Genomic DNA, 25,181 nt, shown 5'->3' with positions numbered 1-25,181 from the left:
ATAAAAAGCATTTAGTCAGCCACCAATTGTGCAAGTTCTCGCACTTAAAAAGATGAGTGAGGCTTGTAATTCATCATAGGTACATCATAGGTACACTTCAACTATGACAGACAAAATGAGAAAAAAAATCTAGAAAATCACATTGTAAGATTTTTTAGGAATTTATTTGCATATTATGGTGGAAAATAAGTATTTGGTCATCAAGCAAGATTTCTGGCTCTCACAGACCTGTAACCTCTTCTTTAAGAGGCTCCTCTGTCCTCCACTCGTTACCTGTATTAATGGCACCTGTTTGAACTTGTTATCAGTATAAAAGACACCTGTCCACAACCTCAAACAGTCACACTCCAAACTCCACTATGGCCAAGACCAAAGAGCTGTCAAAGGACACCAGAAACAAAATTGTAGACCTGCACCAGGCTAGGAAGACTGAATCTGCAATAGGTAAGCAGCTTGGTTTGAAGAAATCAACTGTAGGAGCAATTATTAGAAAATGGAAGACATACAAGACCACTGATAATCTCCCTCGATCTGGGGCTCCACGCAAGATCTCACCCCGTGGGGTCAAAATGATCACAAGAACGGTGAGCAAAAATCCCAGAACCACACTGGGGGGACCTAGTGAATGACCTGCAGAGAGCTGGGACCAAAGTAACAAAGCCTACCATCTGTAACACACTACGCCGCCAGGGACTCAAATCCTGCAGTGCCAGACGTGTCCCCCTGCTTAAGCCAGTACATGTCCAGGCCCAACGAAGAAGTGGCTTCGTAAGAAGCATTTCAAGGTCCTGGAGTGGACCTTGAAATGATCTCAACCCCATAGAAAATCTTTGGAGGGAGTTGAAAGTCTGTGTTGCCCAGCAACAGCCCCAAAACATCACTGCTCTAGAGGAGATCTGCATGGAGGAACGGGCCAAAATACCAGCAACAGTGTGTGAAAACCTTGTGAAGACTTACAGAAAATGTTTGACCTCTGTCATTGCCAACAAAGGGTATATAACAAAGTATTGAGATAAACTTTTGTTATTGACCAAATACTTATTTTCCACCATAATTTGCAAATAAATTCATAAAAAATCCTACAATGTGATTTTCTGGATTTTTTTTCTCATTTTGTCTGTCATAGTTGAAGTGTGCCTATGATGAAAATTACAGGCTTCTCTCATCTTTTTAAGTGGGAGAACTTGCACAATTGGTGGCTGACTAATTACTTTTTTGCCCCACTGTATGTAGGATCTTCATTTGGTGGTGAGAATTGTCCTGTAGATGAGCTTCGGAATATTTATAAATTCACTGGAAACCTGCACTAACAAGTGGCGGCCCATCATTCAGAGCAGAGCCCCACCTGTTTTGAGCCCCACCTGTTAGCTGAAAGAAAAACATCTCTATTTTGTTCCTGTTTTGCATGTTATTTTGGCATTAATACGTGTCACATATCAGTTTGCAAACAATAAAAAACAATAATTGAGTTAGTAAAGGCGTATACAAACATGGTCTCTTTTTTGCTTTCTTGAGTAAGGCAGCTCCAAAATGCAGGTGTTGTAGCTCAGTGCTTTCCGTGGTGGTGGGGCAGAAAATACGGAGCGTAAGGGTTGGTAATGTTCTCTAATTGCGCTCTGATTGGTTGGCTCAGTGTTCTGTCACTCATGGGGACGCTATGTCACCGCAAAATCTACAGGGAGAGCTCAAAAATTCAAGCCCCTTGGGTGCTGCCATAGAGTCACTTTAGAAGTGCCCATCCAAGAAGCCTCAGGGTCATTGGCTACAGATAAAATGAAGTCAAATCACGTTATATCTACTGTAGCTTTAATTGGACTGGATCATGTCAACGTCATACATTCAAAATCTTAGCTAGCAAGCTAGACAAGCAGTCATCGTCATGAATCACGTCGACAATCTACTGGCAAAGGTTTTTTTTAAATTACAGAAATTCTATATAAAATGTATCGATGCTCTATGGCCATGAGACATTTAACATTACTCAACAAGTTGGAAATCGCAAATTCAACAATTAGTTTTTTTGGAAGGAATCAGTGGCTAACTACAAGTGTTGCAAAGCAGTCACTAGCCTGCTATTCAGTGGAGTGGGTGTGTGGTATACGTTTGGGTTTAAGGGTCTCTTTCCCAGGCTTAAAATGATAAACATTCAACACCATGGGCCAGAAAAGGTTGAATACATTGGCCATGCTGCCAATCCAGCATGACTTCTCCGCATTCAAAACTACTGGAAACTTGGAACGGGGAAATCTCAGAATTCAGTGAGTTCAAGACAACTGGGAACGAGCTCCAACTGGGGACATACGTTTTGAATGGTCATCCAACTTAGAATTCCAAGTCGGGAATGCGGGCCTCTTTTTAAATCTCTGACCTGAAGATCACTGAAGTCATGATTCAACCGTGTTTTTCTAAACCCAGAGAATGCCAGACTTTGATGACAAAGTTTGATGACAAAATTTGCCCACAAGAACCGCCGCTCCACCTTCCTGCTCAAGTGAGCACAGCAAGGTCCAAAAATGTATTGTATGCTGCTGCATAAATTATGTAATATACCAGGGAGATATGTATACTGTAGCAAAGAAAGTAATACTAAGTATATGTTGTGTAGTAAAGTGTTAGAAGCCTATGTGCCTCACCCTAATAATCTCCCCCCCATCACTTAGCCTACTGTTCTGACTTGGTGATGCACATGCATCCTATAGCCTGTGTTAGATAAATTTAATCTTTTAATCTTTTAAGAGCATTCATTTCCTGCTTATATGCCCCTATTTCACCTACAGTTCTGACTTGGTGTACAGGGAGAATACTGTAAGAATGGCCCGTGTTCTGAATTCTGTCGCTGTACATTTCAAAAGTCCTGAATAAATAGTTATATTGACTACGTCCTTCCTAGCTCGCTCATTAATGTCTTAGTAAAAATTACGGATTGCCTCTTATCCTCTCGTGATCCTCTTATTCCATAGTTTGTACATCTCAATTGTCAGTAGAAACCATATTTCTTTAAGCAAGTCAGCCATATCAGCTATGTTTTTTACAAAGGCGGTAAATGAGGCTGAATGATCTGTTTTGCTGCCAGACAAGATTCTGCTGATAACCAGGTGTAGCAATGGAAAAGATTCACTCCATGGTGCTGAAAAGAAAGCCCTGCTGTGGGACAGCTTTATGTAGGCCCTAACAGTTTGTGGGCATCGGTTGTCGCCATTCTAGTACAATGAATGTATTGTTTAGTGTTGTGTAGCGGCTTTGCTGGCAAGCATCAAAAAACATTTTGGGGAGTTTGCCCCACCAAGATTTAGATGCTAAAATCACCACTGGCACTAACACACGGTCTAGACTCATTTTGACCAGCTAATAGCCTAACTACTGATCAAACAACATTATAGACTACATGTTAAAATCCTCTTGCTGCAGGATTATTTTGCTGTTATAATTCAGGTCAAATTAAGATCCTACATGTGTAGCATTGAAATTAGCTCTGGTGTGTGGCATTGGTGACCACTCCCCAGTCATTGCGAGATGGAAGGATTGTTAGAGGACAAGGGTCATGTAGTTATTCTTAGTTACCGGCAGCAGCTGGATTGCATGCATGGATACCTTGATGTTGGTGAGACCAGGCAGTCATCAGGGTGTAAGACAGTCATTAAAAGTGTAACTCTGTGTTGTTGTTTTTGTTGCACTGCTTTGCTTTATCTTGGTCAGTTCGCAGTTGTAAATGAGCACTTGTTTTCAACTGGCCTAGCTGGTTAAATAAAGGTGAAATCAAATAAATAAATAAAGGTTATAATGTCACCTTGTACACACAAATAAAGTAATTGAAATGGCCATTATACTGTATTACATGTATAGGAAGCTCACGTCCTGGAATTAAATGAATGATATGATCTCTAAGGCTCAGACAGTCATTCAACCCAGTGCTCTGAATGAGATTCATTGAAACTCAGACTAGCATTCAACAATTCAATTCAGCACCATTGTTACAGATACAGTTATCCTGTGTGTGTGTGTATCCTGTGTGTGTGTTTCTTTTCTCTCCTTCTCCCCTCACAGGTGAAAATCATCACTCCCCAATCAGTCAACAATCAATCATCAATCAGAAGACACACCTCCTCATATTTCCTAAACCTATCACAGTTCCTTCCCCATGGTTTAAAAACCCCATCATTTGTTTGTTCTAGAGCCCAGCTCAGCTCAAGCTAAATCTCTCTGTAAATGCCATGTCTGTAGGTCTCTGTGTTTCACTCTCGCTTTGTGTCTTAACCTCTCTTTTGTTTAAGCACCTCATAGCACTTTGTCATCACCTGTGAGTATTGTTTTTGGTTATGGTGTTTGTGTTTGATTGCTGATGGAAAAGGGGGAAACCAAGACAAGTCGCCCATGGGCATACACTACCCGTAGGTGAACTTTGTTAAATACACTAGTTAGAACTGGGCTGACCACCCACTGTATTTTTGGTTAGTTAGCTGTTGTTAAAGTAGGCTAGTCTAGCTTAGGGGTGTTTTTGAATACTTATTGTTTCTTTCCTTGGGTCCAGCTCAGCCCCTTTTCCTGCTCCCCCCATTACCGTGTGTTTATAAATAAACCTACAGTTTGACGGTAGATTTCAGTTGACGTGCTTATTTCGTTCACACTTTTCCTTTGTCACAATAATAATTTGCATGAGTTATGTTACGAGTCTCATTACCATCCCCCCTAGACTGTCGTGCCAAAAGGGATTCGTAACAACCATAGCATTTAACAATGGTGATTTAATGATGGATATTTATGCCCAGTGTGTAAATATAGCTGGAAATTAATGATGACTTTGCAGAAGTAATTCAAAAATCAATGAAAAGAGTCAGGAAGTAATTACTATGAATCCTTGCTAAAGAAGGTTCTCCATTATCACAGTAGCCAGACAGGGCACTTTGGTGCAACCATATAGATTCTCATATTAATTTTTTCGATTTTGCAGAAGCATTCCTGTAAAGGTTTATGAGGAATGTATTTTGGAATGATGTTTTGAATAAATGTATGCTGTCATGACAATCTGTGTACACTTAAGCAATAGAAAAACTTTGAATCCTACAGAACTATGGTATATTAAACCGGAACAAACTTAAAGAAAGAGCACATGGTTTAAAAACAAATTCTCACCCATTTCTTTAAATGTTTTATTTTTTAAATTCCCTCTCTTCCTGACCTGTTAAAACATGTTTTTTTTTAACAGCATAGTGCTGGTGTATCTGTCATTAGCTACTAGCTTTCATCTGACGTCTTTATTCTTATCTGACACCCTGCTGTTCCTTGTTCTTTTTTACATTTCCTGTTCTTGACATTCACTGACTCCCTGCTGTTCCGTGTGAGACCCTCTGAAGTCTCATGATCTAATGATCTGCCATGTGTGTGTCTGCCTGCAGAAGTCTCATGATCTGCCATGTGTGTGTCTCTCTATTGTGTCTGTCTGCAGAAGAAGTCTCATGATCTAATGATCTGCCATGTGTATGTCTCTCTATTGTGTCTGTCTGCAGAAGAAGTCTCATGATCTAATGATCTGCCATGTGTGTGTCTGCCTGCAGAAGTCTCATGATCTAATGATCTGCCATGTGTGTGTCTCTACCCTGTTTCTGCCTGCAGAAGAAGAGGATAACTCTGAAGTCCTGGCTATGATTAACATACCAAGTCACTACCTGTGTCCCTCACTTGCTGGGATGGACCATCTTCCTCTGCAACATGCTCTTCTTCACAGACTTCATGGGACAGGGAGAGAGGGAGGGAGAGAGAGACCATTAAAGGACAAACTAATTATATCACTCAGACTACTAATGATTGCCCTTATTTGACAGTGGTCATAAGATAACTTAATGTTTTCACTCCATTATGCGATCGAGGTTCATCACTGTGTTCATTAAAAGGCTTCCTGTTCATTTATTTAGCACCATCACAACATGCCCTGATTGGTGGGTAGTCTCTCGTCACAGCCTTGGCTGATTTGGTTCTGTGTGCCCAACTATTAATTGCTCTGTAATGAAGACATTGACAGACTGGCTTTATGGTGGTCAGGTCTCATCTGATCTGTATGCTGATGACTGCTCTTACGCAGGCTGCAGTCACACGGTGGTGGTGATTTAGTGGTTGAGACTGAGGCAAACTAAGCAGCAGGTCAGACCTAAACATACCGTGCTTTCACTGTATCAATAGAGAGCAGTGGCAGATGTGGTTTATGTTGTTGACACGGGCTTTGGCAGCTATAATAACAAATGGGATGGAACTTGTTAACTGTTACAAGCTACTGTACAGCACATGCATTATAAGATAAATACATCATTGTCCTATATCACTTCATGCAGACACAGGCTTTTATCTTAACCCTCAACCACCATACCACCACTTATTGATTATATGTCAGAGGAATGGGTAGAGATTGATTCAATATGTCTCTCCAAACACCACATTTATGTAAGTAACTAGTTCAATTCGTATTCAGCTGTGGTGGTGACTTTGTCTCCATTGTGCATGTAATTATCATAATTATGATCATCATCATACTTGGTCATAAAGTGTGTGTGTAATAATGGTTATTTGTGTGTGATGACAGATTGTGTATAAGGGCATCCGTATGCGGACCATAACTCTACAGCATATGAGCGGTATGAGAGGGAGTGGAGATTGGATGCTGGGGTCTCTGTATCAACTCTGTCTCCTCTGCTCTCTATTCCTGTTGTGTCGCAGCATTCATAAGTAAGACATTATTGACAGGTAGCCTAGTGGTTAACAACATTGGGCCAGTAACTGAAAGGTTGCTGGTTTGAATCCCTAAGCTGACTTGGTGAGCATGGAGATGTGCCCTTGAGCAAGGCACTTTACCCTAATTGCTCCTGTATGTTGTTCTGGATAAGAATGTCTACTAAATGTCTACTGTGGTATATGTTGTGTGACACACACTGATGTAATAACGTATACCCTTAAGCTAAGTCACAGCACAGAACGTATTCAATCATTCACTGCATAAGTGCATAGCAGATGCTTATAATTTCATTATTGTTCGGTAATTGATTTAATAAAGTAAGACTTAGTTGTCTTATAGTTAAACTATAAGATTAAATCTCTCTCCCTCTTTTCCTTCTCTGTTTCTACGTCTGATGTGTCTTCAGATGTCCAGAGGCTGCTGCAGCCCTTCGTTGATCTGAAGGGGCTCTACTTCGTGGGATACTTTGTGTTTGGTCTGGGCATCAGTCTAATCAGCCTGATCCCCAACATCATCACCAACCTCACCCTGTCTTCGGAGTCATGTCCAGCACCTTGTACACCATCCCCTTCAACCTCATCTCAGAGTACCATCGGCAAGAGGAGGTCAGTACCCTCTCTCTCTCTCTCATAGCCTGGTTCCACGTGTTTGTCCAACTACAATGACCATAGGAGTCGGCAAGACTGCACAAACAGATATCGGACCAGGCTAGTCTCTCACCTCCAGATAGTTATCATGGAACTGACAGTGGATTGTGCATTCTGGAGCTGTAAATGCTTACATTAAAAGTTAATAATGTGTAGAGTTTGCAAAATTCATCCACCACCTGTCTGCAGCTCAAATATGGAGTGATGCGAACAGCTGCCCTTTTAAACTTGAATGCTCACCATGTCATTTACCACAGTGGAGAGGTGAACTCCCCTTTTCCTTTTGATGGAGGTGTAAAGGTACTTTCCAATTATCTTTATTGATTGCCTCTATAGTCTGGTTCCTGTCCAAAGTGTCATAAATCACTTGTCATTCACATAGCAAATGTATTAATCCCACTGTAGGTTGGTGTCCGTGGAATACTTGAATATCATCTATGCCAAATTACTTTTTACCCTCATTTCTTTTGAGTTTATTCCCAAACTGTCTAAATCAATACCCATCACCCTCCAAAGAAGAGGGAATTTACCCGCCAGCTTGGCCCGAAAATATTTTTGGGTATCACAGATTGTTCTGGCAGTTCTCACATAAAAACTTAATTGTGAGGAATGTGTAACTTGCTTTTTACATTTGTAACACAAACAATGTTTGGGAAAATCATGCTGAAAGTGGCCATTCTTGGCCCTTTTCTAAATCCACTTTGAGCCAGGAGAGATTGACATGCATATTATTAATGTTAGCTCTCCGTGTACATTTAAGGATCCGTCGTGCTGCTCTGTTCAGGGCCAATTGTAATTTGCCGATGTCCCTCTTTGTGGCACTTTACCATATGCCCGGACAGTAGTCCGGGTGCAACACAACTATGGTTTGTTGGTCTTGTTTTGTTGACAGCAATGTCAAGAAAGTAGAGCAGTGCTTTATTACGGACAGACCTCTCCCTATCTTAGCAATATGTTTTGACCATAACAGTTTACAGTATTTAAGGTGCTCCAATGCTTGGTAAATTAATCGCACAAAGTCAAAGAACGAAAAATCCTACAGCCTATCCCACCCCGAGCTGCAACACTGACAGGCTAGGGGCTGTCCACACTTGAAGAACTGAGTGAATATTTGTTTTTAGAAGCTCTGTGCACAGGCATGACAGTTGGTATAATTTACTTGAAACAAAAGTCTACTGCAATGAGACTTTGTCCTTGTGTTTCTTGGCTATTTACATTGTTATGTTCACAAGCTAGGTTGTTTTTCAATGTTTGAGTTTCACCTGCTAGGGAAGAGAAGACAACGCTGCCACAGATAGAACAATGAGACAGATATTTTACCGGATGTGTAAATGTGAAGCATCTGCTTGGCGTTTCCACCCACTACCCAATATGGTAATGAGAGGAAGCCCAGTGGCTGGCAGTGGGAGAAGATGGATTTTGGCCAACATTCTGAAAATGTTCTCATCGATAGTTCCCACTCTTCCCTAGTTTTCTGTTCCCAAAACTAAAATCTGTTATGAACAGAGTTGGCTACGTTTTAAATACTTTAACCTTTGTCAAAAAAAAATGTGTTGTTTAGGTGTGCAAAGGCGAATTTAGTAATTGCACACGTGCACTTCACAGAGTAGGCGTTCCCTAATGGAAATATGCAGATGTATGCTAGAATGTGCTAATAGGACCTCTTGCGTGTTCTGCCCACGATGATTAATTTGTTCCCATTGGAAATGACAGGCTGGGGTCTATCTTGGTTTAGTTATAAAAATCTTTGACGCAGTCAGACTCTAATTCTCACAGGAGAATGACTCAAGTCGCATTGCCACGGTAATCTCCCACCGTTACAGGGACAGGTGAACATCTGTTAAGCAATATACCACATTACTTCTTATTAGTAATGCATTTATTGTTTTAGAAACATTACAAAGCATGCTCACCCATTTTTGTTTTGTTTTGTTGGTGTACTTTTTGCTGAAAAAAAAATATTTTGGCTGGTAAAAATCTGAGTGGCTGGTAGATTTTTAAATCTACCTTACACAGTGGCTGGTGGACAAAAAAAATACATTTTTGGCCCTGATAATACTATATTGAATGCATTAACAGAAATTACCATAACCAAACAAACATTGCGGATTAGAAATGATGGACAGTAACGGTAACTGTAGGCTACTACTAGTGATATATGTAATGGGGAATTGATAGACAGCAAACAACGCACACAATGAAGTTATGAAACAATGAATATGCACAAAAAGGAGGTAGTGAGCACATCCTGGAGAGAGACGTACCTTGTGCATCTGAGCCACAATCCCCATATTCTTGGTCCGTGACATCCCTGCGGCTTCTTCAATGGATTAGTCCACTGAGACAGGCGCAAATCAGACAGGTCTTGTGTGATACTTAATTTGACATTTCTGCCATCCATCGTGAGATCGTGGGAGGACAACCAACCTTTCAATTAATGGCAATGCATTTCTAATATGCAATAAATGCTAGGTTACACAATTTCTTATAATAACAGTCTCCAGTATCATCATTTCCAAGCGAACAAAAACAGGGAGAAGGTCGTATCTGTAGACATGCTGAGATAAAAGAACATCCTCTTTGTCAGAATTCAGTCAGCATTCACAAGTTCATAACATGCAAATGTGTCCCATTATGTGTTTTACACCTTCAGCAGAGATATTTTTTATTTAACCTTTATTTAACTAGGCAAGTCAGTTAAAAAAACAAATTCTTATCTACAATGACGGCCTACACCGGCCAAACCTGGACGACGCTGGGCCAATTGTGCTTACATTTTAGTTTGACATGTTTTGTGTTATTGGGAAAAACCTCAACCTTAAATACAGTTTGGAAATCAACTTGAGGTTTGTCAGACGGCCTTAAAATAGTTTCAATCTTTGAAGTTTCTGGCTAGTCCAGTGTTTTCTGCACTGAGAGAATAAAGTGCTGTATCTGCAAAAGTTCACTTCAGCGACGTCACAGACTGGTCTTGCCTGGTTGCCTGGCCCTGATGAGACCCCTGTCACCATCTGATCCTGCTCAGATGAGGCATGACAAAGAATTACCTTGGTGTACATTTATACATTGTTTTATCCAATAATATAATCAATGGTTCTATAATTGAAATAAGCATTATTCCCAGATCCCAGACTATAGCCCACACGTCAACTCAAGAAGGAACTTTATACATTCATTGATTGTAATAATATACTGCAAAATTCACCTGTTCTCCATAGACTGCTCTTCCCTGGCTGTCTGACCCTGCTGGGACACCTGTCACCATCTGATCCTGCTAAGACTGACTATGCACCATGACAGCATAGCCTGTAGAGCTGTTTATACTGTGTCAGTGTGAAAAGTAGGCAATTAGCTAGGGAAACCGAAAGATCAATAACGTTACATTGCTTTACTGATTCCAATAAAAACGCACATTGCACTGTCAAAAAAAGTCAGAATATCGGTCTTCAATCATTTAGCTGCTGGTTTCATTGTTTGATTCAGGTCTAGTGTGATTGAGGCACAAATAATAGCTAAAGTTAGTAAGATAGCTACCTAATGTTTGCCAACTTATTGCTAGCTCTAATGGTACATCAACTGACGAAAAATAGCCAAGTTAATTACCTTCTGTTGAAACGGGACTAAAAGGATACAAAACATTTTCATACACACCCCAGCTGTTAGATACTGCTACCAGACAGATAACTCAAGCTGCACTGGCTGTGGTAGCTACTAACTAGCTAGGTAGTTCATTCTCTTCAGACAGAACTTCAATCGAGAAAGGATGAAACATCACCATAGCTAAAATGACATGTTAGTTACACTACTAGTTCAGCAGTTACCTCGCCAGCTACATCAGTCAAATAAAGAGTAGACAGTTTCTGCTCTGCTCGCTTTTACAACTAAGAGAAAATGCTCAACACACACAGCGACAGCAGCAGCAGAGTATCTTTCAGAATCTTTGCCTTCATGCAGCCTATCTGCACGCTCTGTGGTGTCCACGTGGCACTAAATCTATCCATCCTGCTGAAACCGCCAAACAGCCTATCCGACTGCTCTGTCGCATCTGCATGGTCCTAAAGCACACCAAAGGCACTTCTGGTATCACAGTGCAATGAAAAACTGGGGGAGACAAAAATGCAATTTTAGAATGTGGAGGGTCATGCCCCCCGTCCCCCATCCCCGTCCCCTTTCTGTCCTTACAACCCCCATCTCCCAATAAACATTACTATAATGGTCTGGCCATAGGCAGCAGGCTAGCCTAGTGGTTAGAGCGTTGGACTAGTAACCGAAAGTAGTAACCGAAAGGTTGCAAGTTCGAATCCCCGAGCTGACAAGGTACAAATCTGTCGTTCTGCCCCTGAACAGGCAGTTAACCCACTGTTCCTAGGCCGTCATTGAAAATAAGAATTTGTTCTTAACTGACTTGCCTAGTTAAATAAAGGTTAAAAAAAATAAAAATAGTTCAGCGTTACCTGCTGAGCCTGTCAATGCTGAGTGATCAACAATTTGTTGGTCAGTATGTGACCTAAGCTAAGAGCAGGTGTGATCTTCACAACAGACACACGTCCCAAAAACCCTCCCCTCTCCTCAGACATAGAGGACAACCTCTTCCTCTCCTTAAATCAGCAGTCAGCTGTAGAAACAATAACAAAGCTGTCTCCCAGGCCCTGGTTCGGTAAAAAGCTGAGGGATGGGGCTGGAGAAATTTAACCACACTAAAATTCCTAGACAGAGCTTTGGATGCAAGGACTGACTATACATGATATCACAACTATTGCTTTACCATGTTTTAAGGCTATATAGTGTTTGCTTATATTTTCTTTGTTATTTGGGGTTCTGATGGACTAAGCTATTTATAAGTGCGTTATATTCTTCAAGAATCAATGAGTACATATCATTCAAGTCCAAAAATGTATGTGGCTGATTGACCCTTCGACTTTAACGCAGATGGGTCATCCCAGCTCAAAAAGTACAAGAAAGAGGATTTCAACACCCACCATCTCAGATTGTTCTGAAATCGTTTTGGTTAGATACAGATAAGATTAGCATTCCTGCAACATTATTCTGAGAAATTAAGCTAATTGATTGCACCCAAAATGGCCATTTCAATATATAGCATTCATATAATATTTAATAAATATAGTACCTAACATCTGATTTTTCTAACAATGAGTTAGGAATCCAAAGAAATGGTGAAAAGCCACCTAAGGACACCCCACATCAACCCTACCATAACAACCAGTATATAGTATAAGTTCTCTATCTCTGACAAGTAGTATGGAGCTGCAGCTCAGAGTATTGTTTCTTCACCCTATGTAACATATTCTCAGTGAATTTGGTGATGTTCAGAGAAAATAGTAATTGAAGTTGTTAGGTTTTTGTCCCACCCCACATTCTGATATTACCAGGTTCTGACCAATAGATGGTGGTGTTCCCTCTATTAGGTGAAAATCTGACACTTTTGTTGGCCACTGTTTCAAATGTTGTTTCACAAGTCAAATCAAATCAAATCAAATTTTATTTGTCACATACACATGGTAAGCAGATGTTAATGCGAGTGTAGCGAAATGCTTGTGCTTCCAGTTCCGACAATGCAGTAATAACCAACAAGTCAACTGTACATACAGTGCATTCAGAAGGTATTCAGACCCCTTGACTTTTTCCACATTTTGTTACGTTACAACCTTACTCTAAAATGGATTCAATACCCCCCCCCCCCTCATCAATCTACACACAATAACCCATAATGACAAAGCAAAAACAGGTTTTTAGACATTTTTGCAAATTTATTTAAAATATCACATTTACATAAGTATTCAGACCCTTTACTCAGTACTTTGTTGAAGCACATTTGGCAGCGATTACAGCCTCGAGTCTTCTTGGATATGACGCTACAAGCTTGGCACACCTAAATTATATTTGGGGAGTTTCTCCCATTCGTCTCTGCAAATCCTCTCAAGCTCTGTCAGGTTAGATGGGGGGTTCAGAGAAATTAGTCATCTGAACACAGAGGAAAACAAATCCCACAACTCACTGAGAACACAGGACATAGGATGAAGAAACAATACTATTTGCCACAGCTCCATACTACTTGTCAGACATAGCAAACTAATACTACACTGAAGAAAAATATAAACGCAACATGTAAAGTGTTGGTCCCATGTTTCATGAGCTAAAATATAAGGTTCCAGAAAGGTTTCATATTCACAAAGGGCTTATTTCTCTCATTGTGCACAAATGTGTTTACATCCCCGTTAGTGAGCAGTTCTCCTTTGCCAAGATAATCCATCCACCTGACAGGTGTGACATATCAAAAAGCTAATTAAACAGCATGATCATTACACAGGTGCACCTTGTGCTGGGGGACAGTAAAAGGCTACTCTAAAATGTGCAATTTTGTCACACAACACAACTCCACAGATGTCTCAAGTTTTGAGGGAGCTCGCAATTGGCATGCTGACTGCAGGAATGTCCACAGAGCTGTTGCCAGATAATTTAATGTTAATTTATCTACCATATGCCACCTCCAATGCCATTTTAGAGAATTTGGTAGTAAGTCCAACCGGCCTCACAACCGCAGAGCACATGTAATCGTGTGGGCGAGCGGTTTGCTGATGTCAAAGTTTTGAACAGAGTGCGCAATAGTGGTGGGGCTATGGTATGGGCAGGTATAAGCTACGGACAATGAACACAATTGCATTTTATCGATGGCAACTATATTATACTTTATTTATTGAATATTATATGAATCCTATTAAAATGGCCAATTACATTTTATATTAGTTTTCAAAATGATAACGTTGCAGAAATGATCATCTTATCTCTTTCTAACTACAGAAACGATTTCAGAACAATCTGAAGTGGTGGGTGTCATGATTGGCTGAAATGACATGGAACTACCCAGATGTGAAACAGGCTTCGCTAAGACATAATGCTTTTCTATTAGTGTTTTGGTTTAGAAGTGAACACAACCTTTCAGGATGTAAATAGGGAAAGTTTTGGCTTTGGATGGAAAAAGTGATTAATGAGATTATCTTCGGCCAATCTGCACTTTCCTTATATTCAACCCTTCCTGTCACCTTCAGTAAGGACATCTCTGGACAGCACTTTTCACTGGTTAGTGAAAATATCTATAAACTTATGACAGTTTTGATCCAAATCTGAATTTGATCTAAATCATTTAGATTGATTATGGTAATATATCTCAATGAAAATCAATTTTCTTTGAGAATTAATTAGCATAATCAATCTAAATTATTTGGATCAAATTCAGGTTTGGAACAAAACTCTCCTGAGTTTAAAGATGTCTACTATTTTATCCATATTATCCACCTGAGAACATAATGTACCGCAATAAAGTCCCAAATTACTAACTGTAGTCCAGTCTGCCAATGCACGAGGCCGATTAATTTCAGTAGAGATAATCCTTAAATCACTGCTTTCACTATAGATTGGGGAAATACTAATACTGCATAATAAAACAGATGGAATGATTCCAAAAACGTTCATAAGTGACAAAGCAAAGGTTTTCCCACCCTTAGCTCCCGGGTGGTCAGTGGTCGAAGGCACTGCAGCTCAGTGCAAGAGGTGTCACTACAGTCCCTGGTTCAAATCCAGGCTGTATAACATCCGTCCGTGCTTGGGAGTCCCATAGTACAGGGCACAATTGGCCCAGCATTGTCCAGGTTTGGCCGGGGTAGGCCATCATTGTAAATAAGAATTTGTTCTTAACTGACTTGCCTAGTTAAATAAATAAACACATTTTTAAAATCCTCAATTTCACTACCATAGAGCACACATTTGTAATGTGCCTGCTTTCCACTATCCCCTCTAGATAGATTAGTCAATTACACAGATTTATTTCAAACTCAGCTCCATTGCCTAGTAATCTATTGTGTTATCAATTTATTTACTCCCTATTGTAATGATGGGGCGGTGAATCGGAAGCAGGTGCAGATGAAATGTTTTAATAAAACAACAAACCAAGAACACGACACTAACATAAGGCAGGACATCAATACACAAGAACAATGCTAACTGGTGAATTAAATGGGGACTGACATATAAAGAGGAGGAAATTATGAAGGTAACAGAGTCCAGATGTGAATCATAATGATAATGATTCCCAGGTGCACGTAATGATGAGTGCCAGGTGTGCGTAATGATGAATCCCAGGGCCGGTGGATAATATTCTGGCGATGTCGTATGCCAGAGGGGAGGAGCAGGAGCAGACGTGTCATCTACAGTATAGAGCAGGACATGAAGGGGGTTTGTGTTAACTAGTTTATTGATTTGGAGATGAGCTTCTAATTCTGCTTACCAGGCATGTTCACAAGACTCTTCCCCAGCCACTCTTATTCAAGTATTGTGTGTTTTTTCCTCTTGTGACATTATACTTATAAAAATTTAAAGTTTTCCATCCTCCCACTAGGTGCAGAGGAACCTGGGGAAAGGTAATCTTGCTGGACAGGATCGAGGTACCGGCATGGATTGTGCAGCGCTCACGTGTATGATGCAGCTGGCTCAGATCATCGTAGGGGCAGGACTGGGTCGTTGGTCAACATGGCAAGAAGTGTGATTGTGGTGGTCCTCTTCACATCAACAATGTCTTTACTTGGTTGTCTGTTCATCGCCCTCCACATCAGATACGTGGAATAATCTCTTTTAATAAAGATATTTACGAAGACCCTGTATTAACCTGGTCTCCCTCTATTCTTTAAATCCTTTGAAGGGTTTTGTAAATGGCTTCAAAAGATGCATTATACAGTTGAATTCGGAAGTTTAAGTACACCTTAGCCAAATACATTTAAACTCAGTTTTCACAATTCCTGACAATTAATCCTAGTACAAAATCCCTGTTTTAGGTCAGTTAAAACCACTTTATTTTAAGAATGTGAAATGACAGAATAATAGTAGACATAATGACTTATTTCAGCTTAAATTTCTTTCATCACAATCCCAGAGGGTCAAAAATGTACATACACTCTATTAGAATTAGGTAACATTGCATTTAAATTGTTTAACATGGGTCAAATGTTTTGGGGAGCCTTCCACAAGCTTCCCACAATAAGTTGGGTAAATTTTGGCCCATTCCTCCTGACAGAGCTGGTGTAACTGAATCAGGTGTGTAGGCTTACTTGCTCGCACACACATTTTCAGTTCTGCCCACAAATTTTCTATAGGATTGAGGTCAGGGCTTTGTGATGGCCACTCCAATACCTTGACTTTGTTGTCCTTAAGCCATTTTGCCACACCTTTGGAAATATGCTTTGGGTCATTGTCCATTTGGAAGACCCATTTGCAACCAAGCTTTAACTTCCTGAATGAGGTCTTGAGATGTTGCTTCAATATATCCACGTAATTGTCCTTCCTCATGATGTCATCTATTTTGTGAAGTGCACCAGTCTCTCCTGCAGCAAAGCACCCCCACAACATGATGCTGCCACCGCCGTGCTTCATGGTTGGGATGGTGTTCTTCGGCTTACAAGCCTCCCCCTTTTTCCTCCAAACATAATGATGGTCTTCATGGCCAAACAGTTCTGTTTTTGTTTCATCAGACCAGAGGACATTTCTCCAAAAAGTATGATCTTTGTCCCCATGTGCAGTTGCAAACTGTAGTCTGGCTTTTTTATGGCAGTTTTGGAGCTGTGGCTTCTTCCTTGCTGAGTGGCCTTTCAGGTTATGTTGACATAGGACCTGTTTTACTGTGGATATAGATAATTTTGTAGCTGTTTCCACCAGCATCTTCACAAGGCCCTGCATGTCCCCAGGCACCCTCCTTTGTTGACTTCTGTGATCGAAAAAGCCTTGGTTTCATGCATGTCAACATCAGAAGCCTCCTCCCTAAGTTTGTTTTACTCACCGCTTTAGCACACTCTGCTAACCCTGATGTCCTTGCCGTGTCTGAGTCCTGGCTCAGGAAGGCCACCAAAAATTCTGAGATTTCCATACCCAACTATAACATCTTCCGTCAAGATAGAACTGCCAAAGGGGGAGGAGTTGCAGTCTACTGCAGAGATAGCCTGAAAAGTAATGTCATACTTTCCAGGTCCATACCCAAACAGTTCGAACTACTAATTTTAAAAATTACTCTCTCCAGAAATAAGTCTCTCACTGTTGCCGCCTGCTACCGACCCCCCTCAGCTCCCAGCTGTGCCCTGGACACCATTTGTGAATTGATCGCCCCCCATCTTGCTTCAGAGTTTGTTCTTTTAGGTGACCTAAACTGGGATATGCTTAACACCCCGGCAGTCCTACAATCTAAGCTAGATGCCCTCAATCTCACACAAATCATCAAGGAACCCACCAGGTACAACCCTAACTCTGTAAACAAGGGCACCCTCATAGACGTCATCCTGACCAACTGGCCCTCCAGATACACCTCCGCTGTCTTCAACCAGGATCTCAGCGATCACTGCCTCATTGCCTGTATCCGCTACGGAGCCGCAATCAAACGACCACCCCTCATCACTGTCAAACGCTCCCTAAAACACTTCTGTGAGCAGGCCTTCCTAATCGACCTGGCCCGGGTATCCTGGAAGGACGTTGACCTCATCCCGTCAGTTGAGGATGCCTGGTCATTCTTTAAAAGTAACTTCCTCACCATTTTAGATAAGCATGCTCCGTTCAAAAATGCAGAACCAAGAACAGATACAGCCCTTGGTTCACTCCAGACCTGACTGCCCTCGACCAGCACAAAAACATCCTGTGGCAGACTGCAATAGCATCGAATAGTCCCCGCGATATGCAACTGTTCAGGGAAGTCAGGAACCAATACACGCAGTCAGTCAGGAAAGCTAAGGCCAGCTTCTTCAGGCAGAAGTTTGCATCCTGTAGCTCCAACTCCAAAAAGTTCTGGGACACTGTGAAGTCCATGGAGAACAAGAGCACCTCCTCCCAGCTGCCCACTGCACTGAGGCTAGGTAACACGGTCACCACCGATAAATCTATGATTATCGAAAACTTCAACAAGCATTTCTCAACGGCTGGCCATGCCTTCCGCCTGGCTACTCCAACCTCGGCCAACAGCTCCGCCCCCACCGCAGCTTCTCGCCCAAGCCCTTCCAGGTTCTCCTTTACCCAAATCCAGATAGCAGATGTTCTGAAGGAGCTGCAAAACCTGGACCCGTACAAATCAGCTGGGCTTGACAATCTGGACCCTCTATTTCTGAAACTATCCGCCGCCATTGTCGCAACCCCTATTACCAGCCTGTTCAACCTCTCTTTCATATCGTCTGAGATCCCCAAGGATTGGAAAGCTGCCGCAGTCATCCCCCTCTTCAAAGGGGGAGACACCCTGGACCCAAACTGTTACAGACCTATATCCATCCTGCCCTGCCTATCTAAGGTCTTTAAAAGCCAAGTCAACAAACAGGTCACTGACCATCTCGAATCTCACCGTACCTTCTCCGCTGTGCAATCTGGTTTCCGAGCCGGTCACGGGTGCACCTCAGCCACACTCAAGGTACTCAACGATATCATAACCGCCATCGATAAAAGACAGTACTGTGCAGCCGTCTTCATCGACCTTGCCAAGGCTTTCGACTCTGTCAATCACCATATTCTTATCGGCAGACTCAGTAGCCTCGGTTTTTCGGATGACTGCCTTGCCTGGTTCACCAATTACTTTGCAGACAGAGTTCAGTGTGTCAAATCGGAGGGCATGCTGTCCGGTCCTCTGGCAGTCTTTATGGGGGTGCCACAGGGTTCAATTCTCGGGCCGACTCTTTTCTCTGTATATATCAATGATGTTGCTCTTGCTGCGGGCAATTCCATGATCCACCTCTACGCAGACGACACCATTCTATATACTTCCGGCCCGTCCTTGGACACTGTGCTATCTAACCTCCAAACAAGCTTCAATGCCATACAACACTCCTTCCGTGGCCTCCAACTGCTCTTAAACGCTAGTAAAACCAAATGCATGCTTTTCAACCGATCGCTGCCTGCACCCGCATGCCCGATGAGCATCACCACCCTGGATGGTTCCGACCTTGAATATGTGGACACCTATAAGTACCTAGGTGTCTGGCTAGACTGTAAACTCTCCTTCCAGACTCATATCAAACATCTCCAATCGAAAATCAAATCAAGAGTCGGCTTTCTATTCCGCAACAAAGCCTCCTTCACTCACGCCGCCAAACTTACCCTAGTAAAACTGACTATCCTACCGATCCTCGACTTCGGCGATGTCATCTACAAAATTGCCTCCAACACTCTACTCAGCAAACTGGATGCAGTTTATCACAGTGCCATCCGTTTTGTCACTAAAGCACCTTATACCACCCACCACTGCGACTTGTATGCTCTAGTCGGCTGGCCCTCGCTACATATTCGTCGCCAGACCCACTGGCTCCAGGTCATCTACAAGTCCATGCTAGGTAAAGCTCCGCCTTATCTCAGTTCACTGGTCACGATGGCAACACCCATCCGTAGCACGCGCTCCAGCAGGTGTATCTCACTGATCATCCCTAAAGCCAACACCTCATTTGGCCGCCTTTCGTTCCAGTACTCTGCTGCCTGTGACTGGAACGAATTGCAATAATCCCTGAAGTTGGAGACTTTTATCTCCCTCACCAACTTCAAACATGTGCTATCTGAGCAACTAACCGATCGCTGCAGCTGTACATAGTCTATTGGTAAATAGCCCACCCATTTTCACCTACCTCATCCCCACACTGTTTTTATTTATTTACTTTTCTGCTCTTTTGCACACCAGTATCTCTACCTGTACATGACCATCTGATCATTTATCACTCCAGTGCTAATCTGCAAAATTGTAATTATTCGCCTACCTCCTCATGCCTTTTGCACACAATGTATATAGACTCGCCTTTTTTTGTACTGTGTTATTGACTTGTTAATTGTTTACTTCATGTGTAACTCTGTGTTGTCTGTTCACACTGCTAAGCTTTATCTTGGCCAGGTCGCAGTTGCAAATGAGAACTTGTTCTCAACTAGCCTACGTGGTTAAATAAAGGTGAAATAAAATAAAAAATAAAAGGTCCTTTGCTGTTGTTCTGGGACTGATTTGCACTTTTCGCACCAAAGTACATTTATCTCTAGGAAACCGAACCCGTCTCCTTCCTGAGCGGTATGACGGCTGCATGGTCCCATGGTGTTTAAACTTGCGTACTATTGTTTGTACAGATGAATGTGGTACCTTCAGGCTTTTGGAAATTGCTCCCAAGGATGAACCAGACTTGTGGAGGTCTACATATATATATATATTTTTTTTTACAATTTCTTTTGATTTTCCCATGTTGTCAAGCAAAATTACTTGCACTGAGTTTGAAGGTAGGAAATACATTCACAGATACACCTCCAATTGATTCAAATGATGTCAATTAGCCTATCAGCAGCTTCTAAAGCCATGACATCATTTTCTGCAATTTTACAAGCTGTCTGAAGGCACAGTCAACTTAGTGTAATGTAAACTCCTGACCCACTGGAATTGTGATACAGTGAATAATAAGTGAAATAATCTGTCTGTAAACAAATGTTGGAAAAATTACTTTTGTCATGCACAAAGTAGATGTCCTAACCGAATTGCCATAACTACAGTTTGTTAACAAGACATTTGTGGAGTGGTTGAAAAACGAGTTTTACGCCATCCTAAGTGTATGTAGACATCCGACTTCAACTGTACAGTATATGTTACTGAGCATGGCAGAACTAACTGTGTGCTGATCAATAATTTCCATTCCACCTCCCTCTCTTCCGGTGTAGATGTTCTCAAAAAGATCTTGATAAAAACATATGAAGCATTCTAATGTTTTGCCCTTAGGCAAGGCTTTCAACCTGACTACTCTCCAACATCAATCCATCTATTAAAGCCTAATCCGTGAACCAAGTGGCTTCAGATTAATTCTGCCAGGCACATAAATCGAAATGTAATTAATAAAAATTAAGAAGTTTAACTCCTCTGAAAGAGATTTACACAGAAGCATGTATTGTGCAGTTTATCGCGTGGTATGCATCCACATAGATGCAGTATGTCATGCGGTCTACCCTGAGGGTTATTGTCAATGATGTGCCCCTTGCAGTGCTCTTTATAGTTGGTGCAGAGTGAGTAGGTGTCTGTCAACCCCCCACCTTTCGTAAGCAACTTTACAGTTCACTGCACACCTCTGGCATGCCAATTTGTCCTAGAAGCAATTAGCTCAGAATAAAGGACTAACTGCTGGTGTATGCTCTTATAATAGTCATGATTACAAGTGATGTCAAATAACTATCTCACACACTGCACCTCTAAATTGAACTCTGAAAGACAATGAAGGACAGAACATTCAGATAAATGTGGGGGTAAGATAGCCCACTGTTTGTTTCCACTTCAATTACTCACTTCTAACATCTTTGTGCAACTTAAATAGATTCTGCACAACTGAATACATTCCCTACCGGTTAGATATATCACAGTAATTGTAAAAAGGCAGTGCAAGTCATGGAAAACCAAGGAGCATGTGTAAGATTTATCTACCACATCACAGTAGTAATCTATCAAGCTGTGTATGTCAAGATGATCCAGGTCTTTATTTTGATGTGCCACACATAGACATTAAAGCCCACAATTTACATAAGATTAACCGACTGTCTTGTTTTACACATGAATGATGTGCATCTATGAAACACATTTCGAAGAGGGAAATGCCCGTTATTCAGTTGTAACACGATTGAGTGGCATTGGAAAAGGTCTCTACAATACATTTCTGAATCTGTCTAGGCAAGTTTTGGCTTCAATCAGTCCAGGGCATGACACTTCTCACTGATGCGTAAAATTGACCAAAATAGTGTTGATAGAAATAAATAAATACATGTATATACATTTAATTAATTAATAAATCGATCAACACATTAATACATCCAAACAAATCGACTTGGCACAGTTGACAGCTTGGTAGGCTGCTTGTATTAAGACAGGCTACGTACTGTTCGGGAGCATATCGTTTCTCCCATTATAAATGACAACACCAGGTGGATAGAAAACCAAGGCTGGCTCTGCCGGACTTAACGGTACCAACGCATGTCCATGCTCGTCTTGCTCTGGCTTGGTCGTCGCCGTAAATGGTCTCATGTTGGTCACGGATGGAGAGGTTATTTGCCAAAAAAGTTTTTTCAAAGCCTTTCTGAACTCTCTTCTCATTAGACAATACAATATGGGGTTTAGACAGCTGTTAGAGTGCGCCAAACAGACAGACACTGGGAATATATATGCCTGCGTGGTGTAATATGCCCAACTGAAATGCACAACGTTGAGTTTTATGAGAATTCCCCACGCCGTTAGTGCCTGGTTCGGCAACCAACAGAGGAAGAATGACAGAACCACTATAGTCACAGATTTTGTCACTTTGGAGCGCCTCTTTGCGCTGGAGGTGTTCACATTCCTGGATGTGATGAAGCGCAAAAGCAGCAGGTAGCAGACGGAGATGATCCCCAGCGGTATTAGAAACCCGATCAGTACTTTTTGACTATGGTAAAGTCCAAGCCAGAATTGTGCGTCAACGGTGTCTGGAAATTTAACAAGGCACAGTTCCTCGTTGGAGACAGTCGCCGTTGTGGAGAACACCGCATGGGGCAAAGCTGCGGATATAGCAGCAACCCATATGACAATGCTCATAAAGCGCGCGGAGCAGCAGCGGTGACGGCGCCGCCTGCTCTTGAGAGCCGATGCAACCGACCAGTACCGTGCCACACTCATAGCAGTCAGGAAAAACACACTTGCGTACATATTCATCGCTGTCACGTAAGACACTATCTTGCACATGGCTTTTCCAAAAAGCCAGGTGAAGTCCAAAGCGTTCTCCACTGCCCAAAAAGGGAGAGTTAATACAAACTGGAAATCGGTCAACGCTAAACTCGTCACGAAAAGGTTAATGGACGATTTCTTCCATACTTGTTTAGACTTCATTAGATATAAGACAAGGATGTTTCCTATCAACCCCAAGGTACAGACCACAGAGTAAATCACAGAGATTATTATTCTCAGGATGGCGGATCCATCCCCGAATAAATCACTTTTTTCCAAATCAGACAAGTGAGCGTACTCTCTAAAGGACTGGTTCGTTTCGTTAAACATGAAAGATAAATTGAAGTCAGCAACAGGATATAATCCTGAACCTTCATCGCTTTGTTCCCCATGCATCTCCGACCTCAGCCCCGCACCGCTGCCGCTCAGAAAATCCATTTCATGTCCTGACAGTTGCCTCGGATGTTATGGGTATCCCAAGTGTCGAGACGCACCTGCTGCTGCTTGGTCTCTCTCACAATGTTATGGGCAGTGTTCTTGTTGAGTCTTGCAGAAACACACACAACAACCTGCTAGATGCCAAATCCGCTTTGAAATGGTTGAATCACGATCCCAGATGACCATTATCAAGTTTTGAATTTAAAAAAACAAAAACATTTTTTATCAAAAAAACATAATGCGTAATATTGTGTGAACGGTTATATCATCATGAAGAAATGAAGGGACCCTTCCTCTGAGTGTTAAGTGGGGTATGACTTGAAAGGATCTACCTGGGACGTGTCTTATTTAAACATCGCCGCAGGGATTGGACAATGTGCCTTTTTACGCATGTGCATTTATGGCGCTGGCAGCAGTGCTGGTTTTAGGGAGTTTGCTAACATGAGCGACAATGGATCTATCCAAATCAAATGGATCTATCCAAATCTCTTCTCCCCGCTGCAGTACATCTTTAATGGAACGAAAAGGGAGTCATACATCATTTGAGCTCATGCATTATATCATAGACCCATAATTGTTTTACTCTGCCATTAATCATGGAGAGCTCCATATTACCTGAAAAACGTATGAGGTAAACTTAAGTTTGTGGCTTCAATTCCACTGCCACGTGATCTGCAGTTGTGTGAGAGAGCCATGCCTTCCAGTTAGGCTTTTCAGTACATTACTTACATTTATTTAGATTATAAATAAAAATGTTACCTCAATCATCAACTGTAAACCACTTTTTGACAACTGTTGATGCAAAAGGGATTACTACATATAATGTAATTGATGGATTTAATGAAGTGAGATAATAAAACAAGAATGATCTTTATCCTCCTCATCAGTTTTACCAGGCACGTCGCCCTGCTCCACATCCACAACACTGTCTCGGGACTCGTCTGAAGTGGGTAAACCTGATATGGCAACTTCGGTCTGTAGCGTATGAACCGTTTGAGCTACAAACTAATATGACCTACTATGGAAAGGGGAGATTCTCATGAACACGATGGTACTCTCCTTCTGAAGGCAATCCATACAAAACAAATGGAAATAAGGAGGTAGTTTTGTGCCAACAAAATAAAGGGTTAAATATGTGTCTCAGAAAACCAAAACATTTCCTAGATATAGGACAGACACTTCAAAACCTTATTCTTATAATTTCTTTTTTGACTGTCTTTTTTGCCATTTATGAATGTGTTATGTGTTCAGGCGAAATTCAATATTTTATTAAATCATTTGTTTAAAAAAATGTTGATACCTGAAGGCTAAATGATCTATGGCATGTATTGAATTCCAGACATTTTGCCGCGGCATATTCATTTTCACAATAGATGTTATGCCGGTTAAAGCAACTGTTAAATTATTCCATCTACAGAGGTCCGATTGAATTGATTGGACTGTCCTGTTAGTGTTTCTGGCTGTTTTATCTAAGGAAGTCCCGAGAGGCAGTAGGGCTGACTTGTTTAGATTTCTTTTATAATTTTTCTTGAGATGAAGCTGCATTTATCTATGCTCTTCAAAGCGTTTGGGAGTGGGTAATATGCATTGCCGAGATAGAGTAAAATATCATCTGCATATAATGAGATCAAGTGATCAGTAGATTTTA

The 25,181-nt window shown here is 41.5% G+C and overlaps 1 protein-coding gene and 1 pseudogene across 1 annotated transcript; one reads left to right on the top strand and one right to left on the bottom strand.

Annotated features, from left to right (window-relative positions):
* Nucleotides 1–16,008, top strand: part of LOC135547815 (membrane-associated transporter protein-like) — a 38,360-nt pseudogene extending 22,352 nt beyond the window's left edge.
* A 5,877-nt stretch (nt 16,009–21,885) lies between these two features.
* LOC135547814 (relaxin-3 receptor 1-like) lies at nt 21,886–23,533 on the bottom strand. The gene has a single exon (XM_064977052.1). It carries the CDS (start codon nt 23,531–23,533, stop codon nt 22,271–22,273), a length of 1,263 nt encoding a protein of 420 aa, XP_064833124.1. The 3' UTR covers nt 21,886–22,270.
* Nucleotides 23,534–25,181: the final 1,648 nt, after the last annotated feature.

Source organism: Oncorhynchus masou, chromosome 11 (genome assembly GCF_036934945.1).
Source record: "Oncorhynchus masou masou isolate Uvic2021 chromosome 11, UVic_Omas_1.1, whole genome shotgun sequence".
In the NCBI taxonomy this organism is placed as follows: domain Eukaryota; kingdom Metazoa; phylum Chordata; class Actinopteri; order Salmoniformes; family Salmonidae; genus Oncorhynchus; species Oncorhynchus masou.
Note: the sequence above shows the minus strand (reverse complement) of the source record. Positions and strands in the feature narration are given on the sequence as shown.

Coding starts and splice junctions, on each gene's coding strand:
- LOC135547814 (XM_064977052.1), bottom strand. CDS start 23,533: ATGGATTTTCTGAGCGGCAGCGGTGCGGGGCTGAGGTCGGAGATGCAT.